Consider the following 18,494-nt stretch of genomic DNA (forward strand, 5'->3'; position numbering starts at 1 on the left):
ATCCTCTTAAATTTGGCTATTGAGTCCAGAGTGGGAGCCAAGAAAAGAAAATGGAAGAAAAGAAAATGAAGTCCATCATTTATTTCTTTTCATTGCTATCCACTCTACCACCTCCTGGCTAGGAGAAAGGGGTCGTCATGTTACGTACTAGGGTTCCACATGTTTCCATCCCTCTGAGAAAAAAATCCAGAAGAGTATGAGTTTAAACATTCGACAAAGAGAAATGCAGGAGACCAGGGACAAGGAGAATGACCTCAGGGCTTCTTTTTTTCTGGGTTCAGGAAGGAGTCAAGCCAGTCTGTCTGCCCACCTGTGCATGCAATTCTTTAGTAGCAAGGGGAAGCTATACTTAACTTTCAAATTTAGGTCTTAATAATACCGTATTATGCCATGTATAAGGCACTCCCGTGTATAACGCGCACCCACATTTTGGGCCCAAGCTTTCAGGGAAAAAAAATCTTTCATTGTAATTTCTTCATTAAAATTTTTACTTATTTATATTTAGGTACTTGTTTTTTTGTATTATAAAGGAATGTTAGCATTATTTCTTTATTATTGCACTTTTAAGTCATAAGCATAAATAAAAAGAACTAAAAACATTGACATAGATACAGAATTAGTACTACCCATATATAATGCGCATCCTTATTTTCCCCTCACAAATTTGGGCAAACATGTACGCATTACACAGATTAAAACTTTCCATTTTCAGTATTTTTATGTCTATGTCTGAATGAGAATATATTCTGGTTTGGACTGGAAACTTAAAGCTTGGAGATTTTTGGGTTTGGTTTAGCTTGGTTAAAGTACCACAGACCATGAAAAGAGTTCTGTACCAGGGGTATGGAGACCTGGAGGTCCAGCCCTGTGTCTGCCACCCCGAGCTATGTGGATGGGGGAGCTGGCTCAGTCTCTAGATTATAAGAAAGGGGTTGTGTTAGAAGCTTATCTCTCAGCACCTTTCAGCTCCACGCACCTTTTATGATGCGTTATCCAAGAACAACAAACAGTCTAAAAGACATCGTGTGAGCCACAGATGTGGCCTCAAATGTAATTTTAAGAGTTCTAGTGGAAGGGTCAAATTCGGTAAATCGATAACGTCATTAGACGTAAGCTCATTTGCAGTTTGACTCACCCCCCGCAGAGCTCGCTATCTAGACACTCGTAGTTAGACTTAGCTAGTTTGCAGTAAGATGTACCCTGATATTCGGAGATTTTCTCTTGGTTTCTCTCACTAACTAATTTAAAACTCTGTTTTGTTCCCTTTCCTAAGTCTACACATACCTCGTTAATCTATTTAATCAACAGAATCCTAACTTGAAAAGAGCAATTTCTTAATCCTCAGGCACCCCGACACTGGAATGCGTTTTGCAACTCCCTCACAGTTTTTCCTGGTGACACATAAAGCCCCAGGCCATGGTGGCCAGTCCCAGTCCAGAGATAACATTATCTTACAATAGACCAGATCCCCAGGAAGCAATGTCAGCCCTCAGGCCTACCTGACTGACTCCACCTTTTCTTTGTTTTTCTTCTTGGGTACCTGTGAAAGCTTCTGACTGGTCTAAGAACAGGGAGATGGCCTTTGGACTGGGAGTCCACCATTGTCCCTGAATGCTGCATTCTTTCCACCAACCTTGTCTCTCGATTTTTAACTTTTTCAAGCTGCAAGCAGCCAGACCTTAACATGTTATCACTAGTAGCATATTAACATTTTTTAACAGCTGAAGTTAATCTTAATATATTTTATGTAACCCAATAGAACCAAAAATAGAACTACTTTAACACATAATTGCTGTTCAATAATATTAACAGGGTATTTCATATTCTTTGTATCAAGTCTTGAACACCCCCTGTGTATTTTACGCCTGCATCATATCTTAATCTGGACCAGTCACATTTCAAGGGCTCAGTAGTTACACAGGTCTAACACCTACCACATCGGACAGCTCAAGATTACAGGGCTTGAAATTTTCTTATCTAAAGATAAAGTCGCAGCTTACTCTCAAAGAGGGAATATACTTAAAGTAGAAAAACTATTCATTGAAATGTTAGGGTCAACAAGTTGAGGTAATTTAAGGGAAGAGGTGATCAACGAAGGGATAGGATTTTTGATGGGAATTGCCAAGCAGAAAGATATAGAAGGAAGCTGTGTCTTGTGGAAAATGAAATGTTTGCCACCTCCAGACCTCGTCTATAAAATGTTCGCACCTAATGTCACTGTCCCTCCTCTTATCTGCAGACATACTGTGTTTCCCCCGAAAAGAAGACCTAGCCGGACAATCAGCTCTAACGCATCTTTTGGAGCAAAAATTAATATAAGACCTGGTCTTATTTTACTATAATATATAATATAACACAATATAGTACAATAATACAATATAATATGATACCAGGTCTTACATTAATTTTTGCTCCAAAAGACACATTAGAGCTGATTGTCTGGCTAGGTCTTATTTTCGGGAAACACGGTATGTAGGTTATCCAGTTAAGGTCTTGGTGGACCTACGAATAAAGGATCCAATAGATCAGGATTCCGAATATGGGGTCTGTGGACCCTTATGGGATCTGCAGATAAAATTCAGAGGGTCCAAAGTTGAATAGGGGGAAATAACATACTTTTTATTAACCCCCAGCTCAAATTCAGCATTTCCTTTAATTATGAACCAACCACAGTAGAATTTAGCAGTACTTGTGACTCTGTTATCAACAGAGATCACAGATGTTTTTTTAGCACATTTCATTTGCTGCATATGTTAGAACAGCACTTCATCAAAATGACAGCAGTTATTAGACCTACCACGAGACCTTGTCTCTGAATGCATTAATAAAGAAGCATACACATTGTATTACAGATTCTAAAAATATTTTGATAACTGTATTTTAATAAAATTGGTTTCTTTTGTAATCCCGCGTATTTTTTTTTTTTTTAAATTAAAAAACGCTACGCTGAGAAGAGGTCTGTTAGGTTTTCACCAGATTGCCAAAGGGGACCATGGTACAATACACTAGATGGGAAGAGTCTGGGTCCCTGAGTAACCCCGCCCCCCTTCTCTATCCCACATGGAATCACATTGGATGGCATAATAAGTGAGATATAAATCATTATCCTACCAAGCCACTGAGATTCCGGGAATGTTCATTTCAGCAGTCAGCCTATTCTGACTAACATACAGCCGAAATCTGGCTTCAGGTCACTGGCCGTTGGTTCTGATTGTGACCAGACCCTATGAACTGAAGAGAAAGACACTGGCAGTGAAGTACTGGTAAAGTAGATCTCAAAATAAAAGAAAAAAAAGACCCATCATGGCTGATTTCAAGCTACCAATCTGATGTCGCTAAACTCTCAGTTAGAAAGGGGTACCCAGAATCAGCATTGCCAGCCAGTGTGAGCTAACTTCTGTCACATCACCAGGGCTGCTCTCCCCAATGACAAGTTCCTAGAAAGGTGTCTTGCTACTTCCTCCTCTGATGTGAGGGAAGGGGTGTGTGTAGAATCTTGACAATGATTGTTTAAAGGCTCTCTTTAAACCATTGTGCCTAACACTTTCATAATGAATAAATAAAGCAAAATACCTTGGAATGCAGTAATTTGTAAATTCAACAAGCTGTTAAAAAGAATCTAATTAGTACTAATTACAATCCTAGAGTGTCCCAACAAATTATAATGCCATTGTTTCTGTGGCGGCATTGTGCTTAAACACTCTGAAACATTAATTAGTTTACAGAGCAAATGTGTGAGATAGGTATTATTCGGCAGTATCTGAAAGCCAATTATTTACTCTAGGAAGGCCTGCTGCCATTACTGATAGTAAAATCAAATTGATTAGCATAATAGTAGACTGAGGACATCAGATAATTACACTACCTTTCTTTCTGAGTTCCTTTCATCTCACTGGGTGTGACTGTCTTCATTTTACATACGGGAAACTGAAGGCAGCCCTTTGACGGGTCCGAACTCTACAGAGAATCCAGCTGCAGATTTAGCCAGTCCCCAGAGTATCATGCCTGTTTTTCAATTTGAAAGCTCTAGTTCTGAGTCTTGTGTGCCTTGCTTCCCAAATATAAATATATTCTTCTATAATGAAGAAGGTGCGTAAAGCTACCACTTTACTTAAAGTTTTTAAATGACCTACTTCCACCTGGGTGTAAATTCCATATTATGTTTTGCTAATACATGAATTTTAATTTGTGGATTATGCTATTTATAGTCTCATCCACTGAAAACACTTAAAAAAACAGTCATATCATTTAGAATTAAGATATGGACTCAAAGGATAAAATTACTGGTTTGTACATAAGTCACTGTTCAAACCATAGCAAGTTGATACTCCTTTTCCGTTAAAGAAAAAGTTATGTGGACAAGACTTGGAATTTTCAAGAGCACTTGTTACCTTTTCTCTGAAACATTTACTTGCCTGGCACACAGCAGGCTGAACTCAATAAATGTCAGTGTTTGCTGTAATTATTATTATTATCATTCCTCAGACTAGGAGTTGATAGTCATGCTCTTAGGTTTTAGTCACGCTCTAAAATTCTTATTTACTTTAAGTTTAAACAGCACATTTCAATTAACGTTACTAATTTAATCCTCTCCAATGGAACCATTTAAAATATTTGTACTCCAGATGTTACACATTTTCTATTGCTGCTAATAAAATTTATCTTAATCTAGCTCCAGGCCTGTGTCTGTGTTGTTTAGGCAATTATTCAGACAAATCTAACTCATTCCGTATGACTTACATAGGAAATAATTTTTAAAAACAAATGTGTTCAATCCAAATTGGGAAAAGCCTCTGAATTCTTTTGAGCTAATTACAGAAATTGTCACTTGTCCTGTGCGAGCCTCAAAGGTAATGGCCCATGACCACTATTAACAATGTCCTTTTTGGAAAAAGAACATCCAGTTTCCCTTCATTTCTGAGTTGATCCTGCTCAGCGGTCCTGGCCACAGACCAGCACATGTCAGCAGTTCTGTGTGCAGATCTGCTCTCCCCCTCTGCCCGATCTATCGAGAATGCTGGTAGCAGGTACTACAGCGACGTTCTCCAACAGATGTTCCAACAGACTTCAAAAACACAGTAGTCACATTGTTCTTTCCCAAAGACTGGAGAGAAGAATTATTTTGTCGTATCTTCCATTTCTCTCCTCATCATGCTCATGTTTTCCTCTACTTGCACGTATGGAACACATTTATAAAAACTCTCTTGACATCCTTGTTTGCTAATTTCATCAAGTCTGTAATTCCTCAGGCTGTTTCTATTGATGGATTTTTATTTTATTTTTTTGTCTTATTAGAGTTATGGATATTTTCCAGCTTCCTCATTTGCCTAGTAATTTTGGATTGGATGCTGGCTATCGTGAATTTTACATTGTTGAATGTGTAGTTTGTTGTATTCCTATGAAGAATGTTGGACTTTGTTCAGGCATGCAGTTTAGTTACTTAGGATCAGTTTGGTCCTTTTGAGGTTTGCTTTCTCATTTTTCATTTGCGCAGGTTTAGAGCACTCTTGAAGTCTAGGGCTAATTTCTGCTTGCTACTATTGAGGACTCTATACAATGCCCTATGCATTACAAAGTCTTCCGATTTTGGATGATGGGAATATGAATTATTATCCAGCTCTTGGATGAGCACCAAGAATTGTTTGGCTATATAAATCCAAAGACATGTGATCTTCTGCTCTAGAAAAGGTTTTGTATTATTTCTTCAATAACTTTGTTGTTGTTCTCTATTTTCTGGGACCTCAGTGAGTCACATACTGAAATTTTTGGATTAACCCTTTAATTGTTTTTAATATTGCCTCTTCTATTTTCCATCTTTTGATCTTTTTGCTCTATTTTCTGCAAGATGTCCTCAACTTCATTTTCCAAAGCAACAATTGGGTTTTTTAAAATCTTGATCACTAGATTGTTAATTTCCAAGAGGTATTTCTTACTCTATTATTGTCATTTCTTCATTGCAACCCGAACTTGTTTTGCAAACCTAATACTTCTCTTATATTTTAGGATATTCATTATAGTTTAGAATTTTTTCCCCTTTCATTCATTTATTAATCAAATATTTATTGATAATAAACCATGTACCAGACACTGAACTATTTGCTGAGACTATGGCAGTGAATTAAGACCCTGCTTTCATGGAGCTTACATTCTAGTGGCGATAGGCAGGCCTAAAAAAACTTAACAGATAAATACATATGTCTGTTAGCAGTAAGTGCCACGAGGGATCCTCTCCCATCCAACCCCTCTCCCTCTTGCTCACTACGCTCCAGCCATACCTCCCTGTCTTCAGTTCCTTCAAGATCTATCCCCTCTTTCCCTTCTATATGCAGTTCTCTCTACTCAAAAGTCCCCTGGTTTTTCACAAGAATAACTTACTATCCTCTTGAGCACCACATCTTACACGGATCTCATCTTGTTGTCCTATCATTACCATCAGTTTTCTGTCTCAATGTACTTTTTACTCCCTTCCTTCCATTCATGTTTCTTCTTGCTAACTGAACCTGACTTGTGCAGGGATCCACGATCTCCCCAAGCTTTTAGGAAACGTTGTCCTCATCCCTAGCCCAGGGGTAAATCTGGATTAGTCTAGCCAAATCATGATAATCCCATGCTCTTGCCAGTGATGGCTTAGGTAGGAATGTCTGGCCTAATTCTGATCAGTGGGATGTAAGGGAGAGTCTGCTAGGGAGGCGTCTGGGAAAGGTTTGCTCTTTATAAAGAGACTCAAAGAAAAGAATGTGTACTTTTCAGCCTCTGAGACATTTTTTCACCTAAGAATGTGATACCTCTTTCAACCATAAGGTGAGCTAGCCCACAGAGAGTAGAAAGATAAAAATAAACTAATGTTTGGTGATATCATCGAGCCACTAAATTAGTCTATTTTCATACTTCTTTATGGTCCCATGAACTCTTCTTGAGGAATCTACCAGATAATGAGCTTCAAACACCAGAGAGACATCAACGTAAGGACTGATGCATTAAATAATACATAATGGTTATATTCTCTGAGACAGTAAAGTCACAAAATAAAATTGGAGGAGGACGGGAATAGCATATACAAAACCTTTGTTACAGATTCTTAGAACAGTTCATTCAGTAGTTTTCTACAATCATAGTTGATGATGGTAGCATCTGTATTGTTGTCTTCCACTGTTGCATATACTAAGTGGGATAAAGTAAATGAGAATTTGGGGATATTTAATTCTATGATCCTGTGCTTTGGGAACCGAGAAAAAGGGAAACATTAACATAATGTAGAAAATATACACTTTTTCCTACTTCTGTCCACTAAAATGGTCCAGAAACAATGGTCAACCTAGTCATAGCAATGAGCCTCCATAGGCCCAAAATGTCATCTTGAAATACCAGTTCCCACTAAGAGAAATCAGGGCTTCTTATAGATATTGCTTGTTCCAAGTACAGCCTAGGAAATAAACAAGATAAGCCTAGAATACCCTGACCTACCAAATGGCAAAGAAGCTATCAAACACTATTAGGGTAACTCAGGAGCCAACCTGAAGAAGCTTTCATTGCCAATGACAGGAAGTTTGAGCTTCAATAAGGATAAGAATTACAATAGAATTCATGAGTTCATAATGATATTTCTTAAACTAATTGATCACCTTTGGGGGAATGACAGAAACCAATACATTATCTTGAAAACTGGTAAATAAAAGGAAAGCATAAATTTTTGGTCCTGCCTTTCCTGTATGAACTATAGTACGAGGTAACCAAATAGTAGATAAGGAAAGTAGCACTCTATAAAATTAATAAATAAAAACACAGTGGCATAATTAGAATATCACCATATGCTGTTCTCCCAGATAATTAATAGATCCTGGCCATAATTATTAATGGGTGCTAAAATCACGAAAAGAGACAACCTCGTGTTATGTGCCTCCAAATGAAGAACACAACACCACCTATAGTCTTGACAAAAGTATTAATCCTGAGTCTAATCAAGACTCACGGTCACTCTTCCAATTTGTAGAAAATACAGGAGAAATGTGGGGACCATTAGCAAACGCCAGACTGTGGGAAACTCCGCATGTCAAATAGCCCCGCTCTTTCAACAGATAATTTGCAAGTAAAAGAGAGACAGGTAGGGGAAAATAGTAGATTCAAAGAAACTTAAAACAGATAATTTTTAAATAGGCAAGACTAAACCATAGTGTTTAAAAATTCACCGTTGGGTGATAAAACCGTAAGGAAATATAAGGAAGCCATGACTATAAAATCTTGGATTAGTGAGTGGAATTGTAGTCCATTACAGTGGTAACCGCTAATGAATTATAATTTGTAGTACTCATGACTTCATGGAGTACCCACCTCTTGAATCGGGGCTGACCCCAGACTTAATTTAACCAATAGAATGTAGCAGGTAATGCTGTGCCATTCTAGGCCTAAGACATAAGAAGCCCTGGCAGCTTCTAGAAGCTTTTGTGCTCTTTGCAAACTCTGAGTCACCATTTTAAAAATCCAGTACCTCACTGGAAAGACCAGGTTAAAAGGCCACCTGGAGAGACAGAAAGCCTTCCAAGTTGAGGCTATCCACCAGCCAATCAGTCCGTGGAATGCAGCCTCAGGAATGACCACCAGGCAATATAAGACGTGGAATTGCCCAGCTGAACCTAGGGCAGATAGCAGAATTGTGAACAAATAAATAGTTGTTTTAAGAGCCAGTAGCTTTGGTGGGACTTTGTTGGGCAGCAATAGGTAACTGAAAACAGTGGTTATTTTGGGAGAGACAAAAAGGTCTAGGATTGGGATGGAGAACATGGAGGCTTCTAGGAATGGCTAGTGATATTCTTCCCATTTCTGGGCCTGGGTGATGGCTGCAAGGATATATGCCTTATAATGACTCTCTAAGCTCTGTATTCCTTTCGTGTGGTTTTCCTGAACCTATGTTTTGTTTTAAAATAAAAATGTTTTTTTTAAAAGAAAAAAGAAATCACATGGTCTGGCACAGAGACATTTATTCTTCTTTCAAACTTCCTTCAGACGATGGACTTTTATAAAACCACTATGGGGATCCTAGTCAAAACTATTATTCTAATCCTACAGATATCAATATCCAAATACCACCAAGCATAAAAATATAAACTGCTTTGGGTCCTAGACCTTGCAATTTGCAAAACTGAATTAATTGCTTTCATATCTTTAAATCTTTCCTTCTCCCCTCTAAATGAGAAAAAACAACAACCATGCAGTACTGAAAAAAAAAAAAGCACTTTTATAAGCTGGCTTGCATTTTCTTATTGGCAGCAACTTACTAGTGTCTTTTTTTAAATGAATTTTCCAGTTTCAAAGGAGAAAATCTGTATTACATTTGGGGTTTTGTTTGGTGATGGTGTGTGTGTGTGCGTGTGTGTGTTTTAGTTTGGAATAGTTAGAATTTTAGTCCTCATGTCCTATATTTTACTAAAGTGCTTTAAACAGACTGCAGCAGATGAATTGTGCTCTTTTATTCTTTTGTCTTCCTTTGCATTATTCTTTTGTCCTTACTTCTGACTTGTTTTCCAATTTTGCAAAGCAAATTGTTTTATGCACCTTTTTTCTTAAAATTATATTACCTAGCTTCACTGACCAAAAAAAACATAAAAATTTATGATTAGGAGATTAAAAGTCACCACCGTTAATTCACACTGCATATTTTGTAAAACTTTCACAGTACATTTATTTTAGTTATATTAGAAACTACTATTACAAATGAGCTCCTGCTGTTGCACTTTCTACTTGGGGACCCAGTTCAGACTTTCCCAAAGATTAGAATAGAGTAAAACTACAATCAGTTCAGGAGTCCACAGCAAAAATGAATTAAAAATTAAAAAAACAAAACACTTTAAAATCACTATTGTCTTTAAGTCTTTAAACAATGGAGTATTACGCAGCCATAAAGAAGAACGAAATCTTACCATTTGCAACAACATGGATGGACCTAGAGAACATTATGTTAAGTGAAATAAGTCAGACAGAGAAAGACAAATACCATATGATCTCACTTATATGTGGAATCTAAAGAATAGAATAAATGAACGAACTAATCAGAAACAGTCTCAGAGACATAGAAGAAAAACTGAGGGTTGCTAGATGGGAGGGGGGGTTGGGGATAAGGGAGAAGGTGAGGTGATTAGAAAGAACAATAGATAACCACAAGATTGCCACAGGGATATGAAAGTCAATTTGGGGAATATAATCAATAATGTTGTAAAGATTTTGTAGAGTACCCGATGGACGCTTGCCTTATTAGGGAGACCAAGGATGCTATAGATACCTGATCACTGCACTGTACACCTGAAGCTGAAGCTGAATAACACTGAAGGTCAACTATAATTTTATATATATATATATTTACAAGAAGTGGAGTACAGCATAAGGAATAGAGACAGTGGAAATGTAATGGCTGTGTGAGACGTCAGAGGGGTAGTAGATTATCACTTTGTGAGGCGTATAAATGATAAATGTCTAACTATTACAGTGTTTTGTACACACGAAACTAATAAAAAAAAAAATCACTATTGTCATTTTAAGAGTTACTATTTCTAAAGCACCCTTGATGGTGTGGTCCTCTTGCAGCCAGTGCCCATAGAAAAAAGAAGTGTTTCATCAAGAGGAGATTTCGATTTAGCATCTGATTCTATGAGTTCATCAAACCATGAACTTGGACCCAAGAAGGAAGGTCACTGTTTCTTCCACAAGTACAGGAGAAAATGTAAATTTGTCTCAGTTTAGTGTCTTATTTGTGATGAATCTAAGAAACTCTCAATTCACACTAAATTCCCAAAGTCTTGGTTTCCATTCATAAAAACTGAAGGTGGTCGAAAGTAATTACTTGCCCTATGCACTAGAGATTCCCAATTGGCAATTGCTTTCCTAATTCAAAACTCCTACTAGCTTTATTGGTTGTTTGGTATCCTTGAAGGCATTTTTCAATCAAAATATAATGTGATCAATATATGTTTGTGCATTATTCCTAATGGGCCCTCTCCTTTTTTCTCCCATCCTTGCTATTCCCATCTGGGGAGCTGCAATTCCTCATTTTTGAGGAGAATCCATTCATTTCTACAAAGTAGGAACTGAGACAAATACTAATAGTATAATCTTAACCCACTTCCTACGGCCATTACTAGCCAGATACATTGAGCTCTAAGATGACATAGTCATAACGATCCAGATAAATCAGACCAGTTCATATGCCCCTCTCCTACCAACAAATCATGACTGAAGAATAAGCAAATGTGTGAACTAGTATTACACATCTACACTGAGTAGATTGCAAACATGTACAACTCTCCTACCTTCCAGTCACCTTGTCAACGGAGATTTTACTCTAGATACTGTTACCAGCATAAATTTCATATACAGCCACCTAAGTTAACCATTACAGCATGAATATGAGAAAATTCTCTGCAGAGAAATACATGTTTTTAAGCTGAAACTCATTTCTTACTTTAAAGCACCAGGGCCCTGGAAAACAACAGTTTTCCTAACTGCTATTTGCTGCTACCAAGCCTAGAGGTGTCCACCAGCCCCCACCCCAGGACCTGTGTATCCCATAGTTCTCAGCTGCAACACTGCTTTTCTAGGCATAAAAGGAGAAAGGTGCTCTAAATTGGCCACTGATACCTGGATTATATGAGCTTTGTTTTTCATTACAGGAAGATCTTTTTTAGGTTAGTGCTAAAATCATCACCACAGGCTAACAGATGACACTACCCATGTGATCACAAGTTGGTCTCAGTATTATTTATTAATAGAAACATCTTATCAAGGGAAGTTACTGAAAGTCTTCTAGAAACAATCCCAAATATGTATTCTGTTGTAAGAAACATGAGTGTGGTAGTAATTTTCAAAACCAGTATCTTTAGAAATAAAGTAACTCCTTAACACTTCTGATAACTGTTTACCTAGAGATTTCCCAAAGCCTACGAAATAATGTGCTCAAAACATTCATGTGACAAAGATCAGTATCAACACAAAGTTTTGAGGCACACAAACCAAACAACAGCTGTTCAGTGATTTGTCTAAAAGCAAATGCTGACTCAGATGGTTGCTTCTAACACACAGTATTAAGAAAACTCGCTCCAAATAGACTCCTTAGTCTCCATGTGTTAGCAAAGTTTATCATGTTTGAAAGAAAGTGATTGTCTCAGCTACAGGAGCTTACAAATTTACATTTCACTGGCAGCTACTTTGTGAGAAATGGGTTATAAAATTGTATTTAAACTTTACAGTCATACTTTCAGTTGTTCTGCTTACAATTAAATCAAAGCTTGAGAATATTTATGAGCTAAAGGATGGGCAAATCGGGGAAGATAGAGTTATGGTTTTTTTTTTCCACGGATCTGGGGCTTCAAAACCATCAGGAAATCACAGCCCCATGACCTTCATTGGCTCATGCACTAACAATTCACGACACCAAGCATTTTTCCAATGCTCTTTTCTCCTTTGCCAGGACTTGTATTCTCAAATGAGGCAACGTCTCATTTTCTCTGGAGGTATTCTAACTTTAACTCTTCTCTTCCCTCTGTCCCTACATACCTTGAAAGTGCCCTCCCAAACAAAGAACAAGGAGATGAAATTGAACAAGACTAGGGGATGTCACACAATCGGCTATAGGTTTATTCATTCAGAGCGCATTCATTACAAGTCCTCCCTGTGTGCTAGCTACAGCATGCTTTTGTAGATCTAATAATTTAATATCAGAATTAGAAAGGCAACACATTGTCTTTCACACGCGTACAATGTTTGCATGAGTATGACAGACACAACTGTCCTGGTCACGAAGTTTTCTTCAGGGAAATTAATCCCTCATATTGCTGGACGTCCAATGAGCACTGTAGATGGCCATGCTTCAACTTTAGGTGTTTCTAAGCTTTTCAGTGAAATGAAGTCTTATAAAACAAATGCCACAAACATGTCTTGTTCATAACTCAATCAATGCAAGTCCCTTCTCCCTATGTTCTCCTATGTTGTCCCCTACACAATGGTGAAAACAACAAGCATAAAGCCAAATGTATAAGACGAAGGCAGGCTGAGTTTAGCTCTTTCACTGATAGAAACAAGTCATCCATATTTTTCCTGTTTTAAATAAACAACAGTGAAGGAATACCTGACCAATTTTCATCCCCTGACAGATGACCTTCTAGCTCCCAAAACACCAGAGCAGGAATCTGGAAAATCAATTACACTGTGCTCAAGTGCCCTGACTTGATATCCTGTTCAAATGAAAACAAATATTGAATAAAGATACTAAATAAATGCTTTCTTTTTTAGGAAAAGGTTCGGGGGCCAGATAGAGGTATCAGGAAGAACTTAACCATTTCTTTATAGCATTAGGGTAAAACTTTCATAGCCAGTTTAGAAGGTATTTCTAAAGCCAGAAAAACTCTAAATTCATAAGAAAACCAAATGTTAGGTATCGGCTGTGGGCAAGGTTACGGGGGGAGGGAAACCAGGGAGACCAAGTACGCCCAGGAGATAGGAATCATCATTGCCTGCAGTTTCAGTTCAGCTTGGTGTGTTTCGTCTGCATCCACTCTTTTCTGAGTCACCTCCTCTCTGAAAGTCTCCCAAAATGAGTCTCTCCCCATCGACAACTTTAGCAACAAATTGTATTTAAACAACAGTTACAAAATATTCTCGTGTTCCTCTTTTGCTTTCTCTCTTCTCCGGGGAGGGAAGGGAACCGTACAACCTGGGAGCACAATGAAACTGTCCTTTCTGCCTCTGATGAAATCATCCCCCAAGTCACAGTCTGAAGTTCAAGTGAAGCTGTGGCCCACGCTGCGTTTTACAAAAGAAGGCCAGTATGACCAGGAGGGAAATTCTGCGTGATAGGCCGGGAATCCCCAGGGAAATCTCGAGAAACGAGGGATATCCCCGTGGTTCTCTGCGGCAACTTCAGAAAGTTCGGTTCCAGGTACAGGAGGGCGAGGTGTTTATGGTGGTGACGGTGGGGAGGGCGGGGGTAGACCCCGAGCGGGGCGCAGCGGAGGAAAGGAGGTCATGCCCCACCCCGCAGCCTGCACCTGACTCTCTCAACCATCCGGCGGCGCTTCCCGAAGCATCCCCAGCCCGACACCAGCCGAGGCGCGCCGGCCAGCTACACCCGCCCTGGGTCGGACCTGGGGACCCCCGTGCCAGCAGGTAGACAGTGGGGCATGGAGCCTGGGGCGTACTGTGGGGACCCGCTCTGGACGCCCCCTCTAGGCGGGCGTGGCCCAAGGGTCCCGCGGGCAGGCGTACCTCGGATGTAGGCGCACTTGCCCTCGTCCAGCTGGCTGGAGGATGAAGCGCCCATGGCGGCGGGGCGCGCGGGTGCTGACAGGGGGAGACGGCCCGGCCCGCACCCGGGGCGGCACTGACGGCTCCCGTGGGCGACAGCTGCTCGCTCTAGGAGGCTGATACGACAGGCTTCGGTGCTCTGCAGTTAAAGAGCCAACTTCCTCCGAGAGGCGCCGCCTTCTGGGGCGCCTCCCTCCAGGTCCGCGCCCTCTAAGGGACTGTGGGTTGGCCAGGGGCCGTCTTCCCGCCCTGGTTTCTCTGCTGAGCTCCGAGGGGATGTCTAGTTTGGAAGCAATTCCTGCTCCTCCTCTTCGCCGGCTTCCCCTTCTTATTCTCACCGGTTTAGGGCAGCTGAGAAACACTTTGGGGTAGATGGATCATTTCTCCGGTGACTGAAAACATCTGTGAGCTGGAACCTTCCCCACTCACACCCAACAGAGTTCTAGATCTCATTGGGTTGCATGACCTCTGGTACAAGCAGCAAGAGTTGTTCTCAAGCATCACCTAAGCACTTGTTAGAAATGCAAAATTTCAGCTCCCTCTCTGCCCCTCTACACACACACAGTGAGAGAGAGAGAGAGAGAGAGAGAGAGAGAGAGAGAAAGAGAGAGGCAAGGGGGCCCAGCAATCTGTTTTCACAGGCACTCCCAGCAAATCAGATGCCTGCTGAAGTATGAGAGTCAGTGGTAAATTGTACCTTCCTGAAAGCAAGAAGTTGGGCCAAGGAGAGTGTGGGAAATGAAGGGAGGAAAAAAAAAAAAAAAGAAATGGAAAAACTTAGGGAAAACCTAAGGCTGAGTCCTACAATGCTCCCAGCCCTGAAACGTCTTCATCAAACTCAGTTCTTCCACCTTCGGGTTCAGTTCCTCTCCTTGACAAGTTGGAAATGGTTCATCAGAAAGAGCATCTGTTCTTTTCCCACAGCCGCTATTTAGTTTGGCAGCATCTCCCAAACAAGAACCCGCTCTGGGCAGAAGGGTCCCCACTCATTTCTCCCTATTCTTAGTAGTTAGACTTTTAGAAGTGTACTTCACTTCCAAGGTCAAACGGTCTGTACATGCAAGAGCCAGGCCTGAAGAAGACTTTGAAGGCTTTTTCCTCCAAAGTTAATTCACTAGCATTTTAACACAAAGATTTCTCACGCCTTACACCTAATCTCTCACACCCTACATTCCAGTCCGTCTGGAAATCCTCTCAATTGTATAGTTGATTCCTGAACAACAGGGGTTTGAACTTCACAGGTCCACTTCTATGTGGATTGTAAGACAATAAATATATAGTAAGAACTCCGTATCCCTGAGTTTCGAATCCATGGATTTTAGTATCCATGGGGACCCTGGAACCAATCCCCCTGCAGATACTGAGGGATGACGACTGAGTTTGAGGGGAGTCAAAAGTCAGACGTGAATATTTGATTGCGTATCGGTACCCCTAACCACCTGCCTTGCTGAAGGGTCAACTGTACTTTTAAAATACATGCAATATCCAACCATTTCTCATCCCCTCCACTGTTCCCATCCAATCATTTCTCACCTGGATAATTGCAATAGCCTCCTAACTGTTCTCCCTTCTTCAGAAAAAAAGCTACAAAATCTATCACTGACACTAGGCCGGAATTCCTCTCTCTGTCCTCATCTATGACCAGGCCTCCCCTCTTTTTCTCTTTGTTCCAGCCACATCAAGCAAAGGGGTTTGCAGGTGCTTTTCTTTCACCTCAGATGCTCTTTCCTCAGATATCCACATTGTTCACTCTCTAAGTCTCTCGCTTCACTTAAATCTCCACTTAAATGCTAACACCTCAGAGAGGCTTTTCTTGACTTCCCATTTAAACACCGGCCCTCACCTTTCTCTGCCCCTTATCCTTCATCACTTCTATTCGTATCACTTAACATCATCTGACATATATTTCTCTGTCTCTCCCCACTGAGATGGACCTAATAAGGTCAGGGATTTTCTTTGTTGTTGTTGTTTCTTGTTTTTTGTTTTTAATTATTTGTTTTCATTATTATTATTATTATTTAAAGTCAGGGATTTTATTCGTTATATTCTCTGTTGTATCTCAAATGCCTAGAACAGCACCTGGCACATAGTAGGTATTCAATCGATAACTACTGAATAAGTGAATGAATGATATATACAATGTAAGAATATAGACTCAATGAAAGCTGTGATCTCAATGAATAAAGAGCATTTCCAGATAACTACGTATACAATGATTTAAACTATTCAATGTTCGATTCCTTTCTCAATATTTGTCTTAGAATTAAGCACATCTCAGAGTAGTAATTCCTTTCATTATATAAACTGCTATAGTTGTGCCTCAGAATGTTACTATTGTTATTAAAGTAAACTAATTTGGATCTTCTGCCAGAATATAGTGTTAGCTTGTCATCTTTTGTTTGGGAACACTCTGAGAAAAGATTAATTATTCTGATCTATCATTGTTTGCTCTTTTGTAGCATTCACAGTTGGAATAAGATACAAGGAAACTTGTAATGCTAGCAAGTTTCATAACGGAATAGTTCTAGCTTCGAATCCTAATCTGATAACTAAGTAGCCATTGGACCTGGCACGTTGCATAAATTACCTGTCTCAGTCTCCTTAACTGTTCAATGGAGCTAATAACACTCACATCATGGGTTGGTGTCAAAATTAAATTTGACCAAGTCTGTGAGGCACTTATCATATTCCCAGGAACACAGTAAGTGTTCAACAAATGGAAGCTAGAATTGTTATTATCAATATGACCAAGAGTGATCAAGGAAGCAATTTTTCCCGAGAAAGTGGAATTTTAATTGGCCCTTGAAAATCATTAAGATTATATTAAGAAAGAACTGCTGTTCCCTTTTTTTTTTTTTTTTAACCCAAACAAATAAAGCACTTTTTTTCCCCAATCGGTTTACAGGAAAAATTAAGGAACTCATTATTTTAGTCATAGTATTTAATACTTGCAAATCCTATGTGGGCATCATTTTATTAATCACACACTAAAAATGAGTCTCCAAGCAATTCAATAACTTTATGAACCAGATTCAACTTCATATGATTCAAATCAGCTAGTTTAGAAATTTTCCTATGTAATGTTGGGTATTTTTTTTGTACTGTATCTGTGTATTTTGTATTAAAATACTCTTAAGATCATTTATTTCAGGTAAATATCACATACTAAAATAATTACCGTTTTTAACATCTTAATTGAGATGAAATTCACACAACGTAAAATTCACCAATTCAGATTACCTTTTTTTAAAGGAGCAAATTAGTTAAATAGACCTTTACTACCTTTAAAATGTGCGTGTTTTTTGGGATTCTCTTGCATGTCACAGAACTATGAACCCCTTGGTTGCCATGTTCTCATTTGAGTTAGTGACATCTGTCTATTTGGGCAGTTAGTGACACTGCCTATTTAACTGCAGAGGTGGGGCAATCTCATACTTCTTTGCGTTTCCCCAAGTACCTTGTCCTGCTCAGTAACACAGGAGTAGGAACTCTATCATTACTTGATTGATTGACAGGTAATCAAACAGTGGGTTACATAGTTATCTAATTTCATCTCCACAAAACCTACTGAGGTAGGCAATATTATCATCATTTTACAAATGAGGAAACCACGGTTAAGAAGTTCAAGGAATTTATCTAAGGTTACCTGTCACCTGGGCTTGTCTGACTCCAGGGTTTATCTTCTTAACCGATATACTACTTCTTTTATCTTAAATCTTGCTTTTGTTTATTCACATAAGTAATCTAAGTTTTACTACAGAAAATTAGAAAGTGTTGAGAAACAAAAAGAAAAAAAGGGGGGAAAGTAACCCAAATCTCAGCATGAACATCTTTAGATAACCCCAATTGCCAATTTGGTATAGATTCCTACAGATTTACATATGTGCAATTATATATGTACAATTACATATGTGCAATTATAATTTATATAATTACATATAAACTAATTTTAATCACTTATTTACCAAAACAAAATGATGTTTTATCATGATGTTCTGTAATTTGTGTCATAATTTTTCATTTGGAATTTTTCACTTAAATATCTAGATGTAGGTCAATGACAGTTTATTATATAACTGTAACTTAATTCATTTATCTACCAGAAATGCATGCATGCCTCTTTCCCTAGTCCTCAATCTTATTGGCAATTTTTATATCGTTTATTATTTTCCTATTATTTTCATTATTCCTTTTAATATTTGGCAATT

The 18,494-nt window shown here is 39.0% G+C and overlaps 1 protein-coding gene across 2 annotated transcripts in view; it reads right to left on the bottom strand.

Annotated features, from left to right (window-relative positions):
* NIBAN1 (niban apoptosis regulator 1) overlaps window positions 1-18,494 on the bottom strand; it is a 167,894-nt gene that overhangs the window by 114,602 nt on the left and 34,798 nt on the right. The window contains exon 1 of one of the 2 annotated variants that reach the window (XM_019738092.3): window positions 14,248-14,468. The exons of the other annotated variant lie outside the window; for it this stretch is intronic. Within the exon in view, the coding sequence (XP_019593651.3) occupies window positions 14,248-14,302 (55 nt within the window). The 5' untranslated portion in view covers window positions 14,303-14,468. Of the gene's footprint in view, window positions 1-14,247; window positions 14,469-18,494 lie in introns of those variants that run through there. 2 annotated transcript variants of the gene reach the window in all.

Source organism: Rhinolophus sinicus, chromosome 11 (genome assembly GCF_057876585.1).
Source record: "Rhinolophus sinicus isolate RSI-liver-muscle chromosome 11, RSI-T2T, whole genome shotgun sequence".
In the NCBI taxonomy this organism is placed as follows: domain Eukaryota; kingdom Metazoa; phylum Chordata; class Mammalia; order Chiroptera; family Rhinolophidae; genus Rhinolophus; species Rhinolophus sinicus.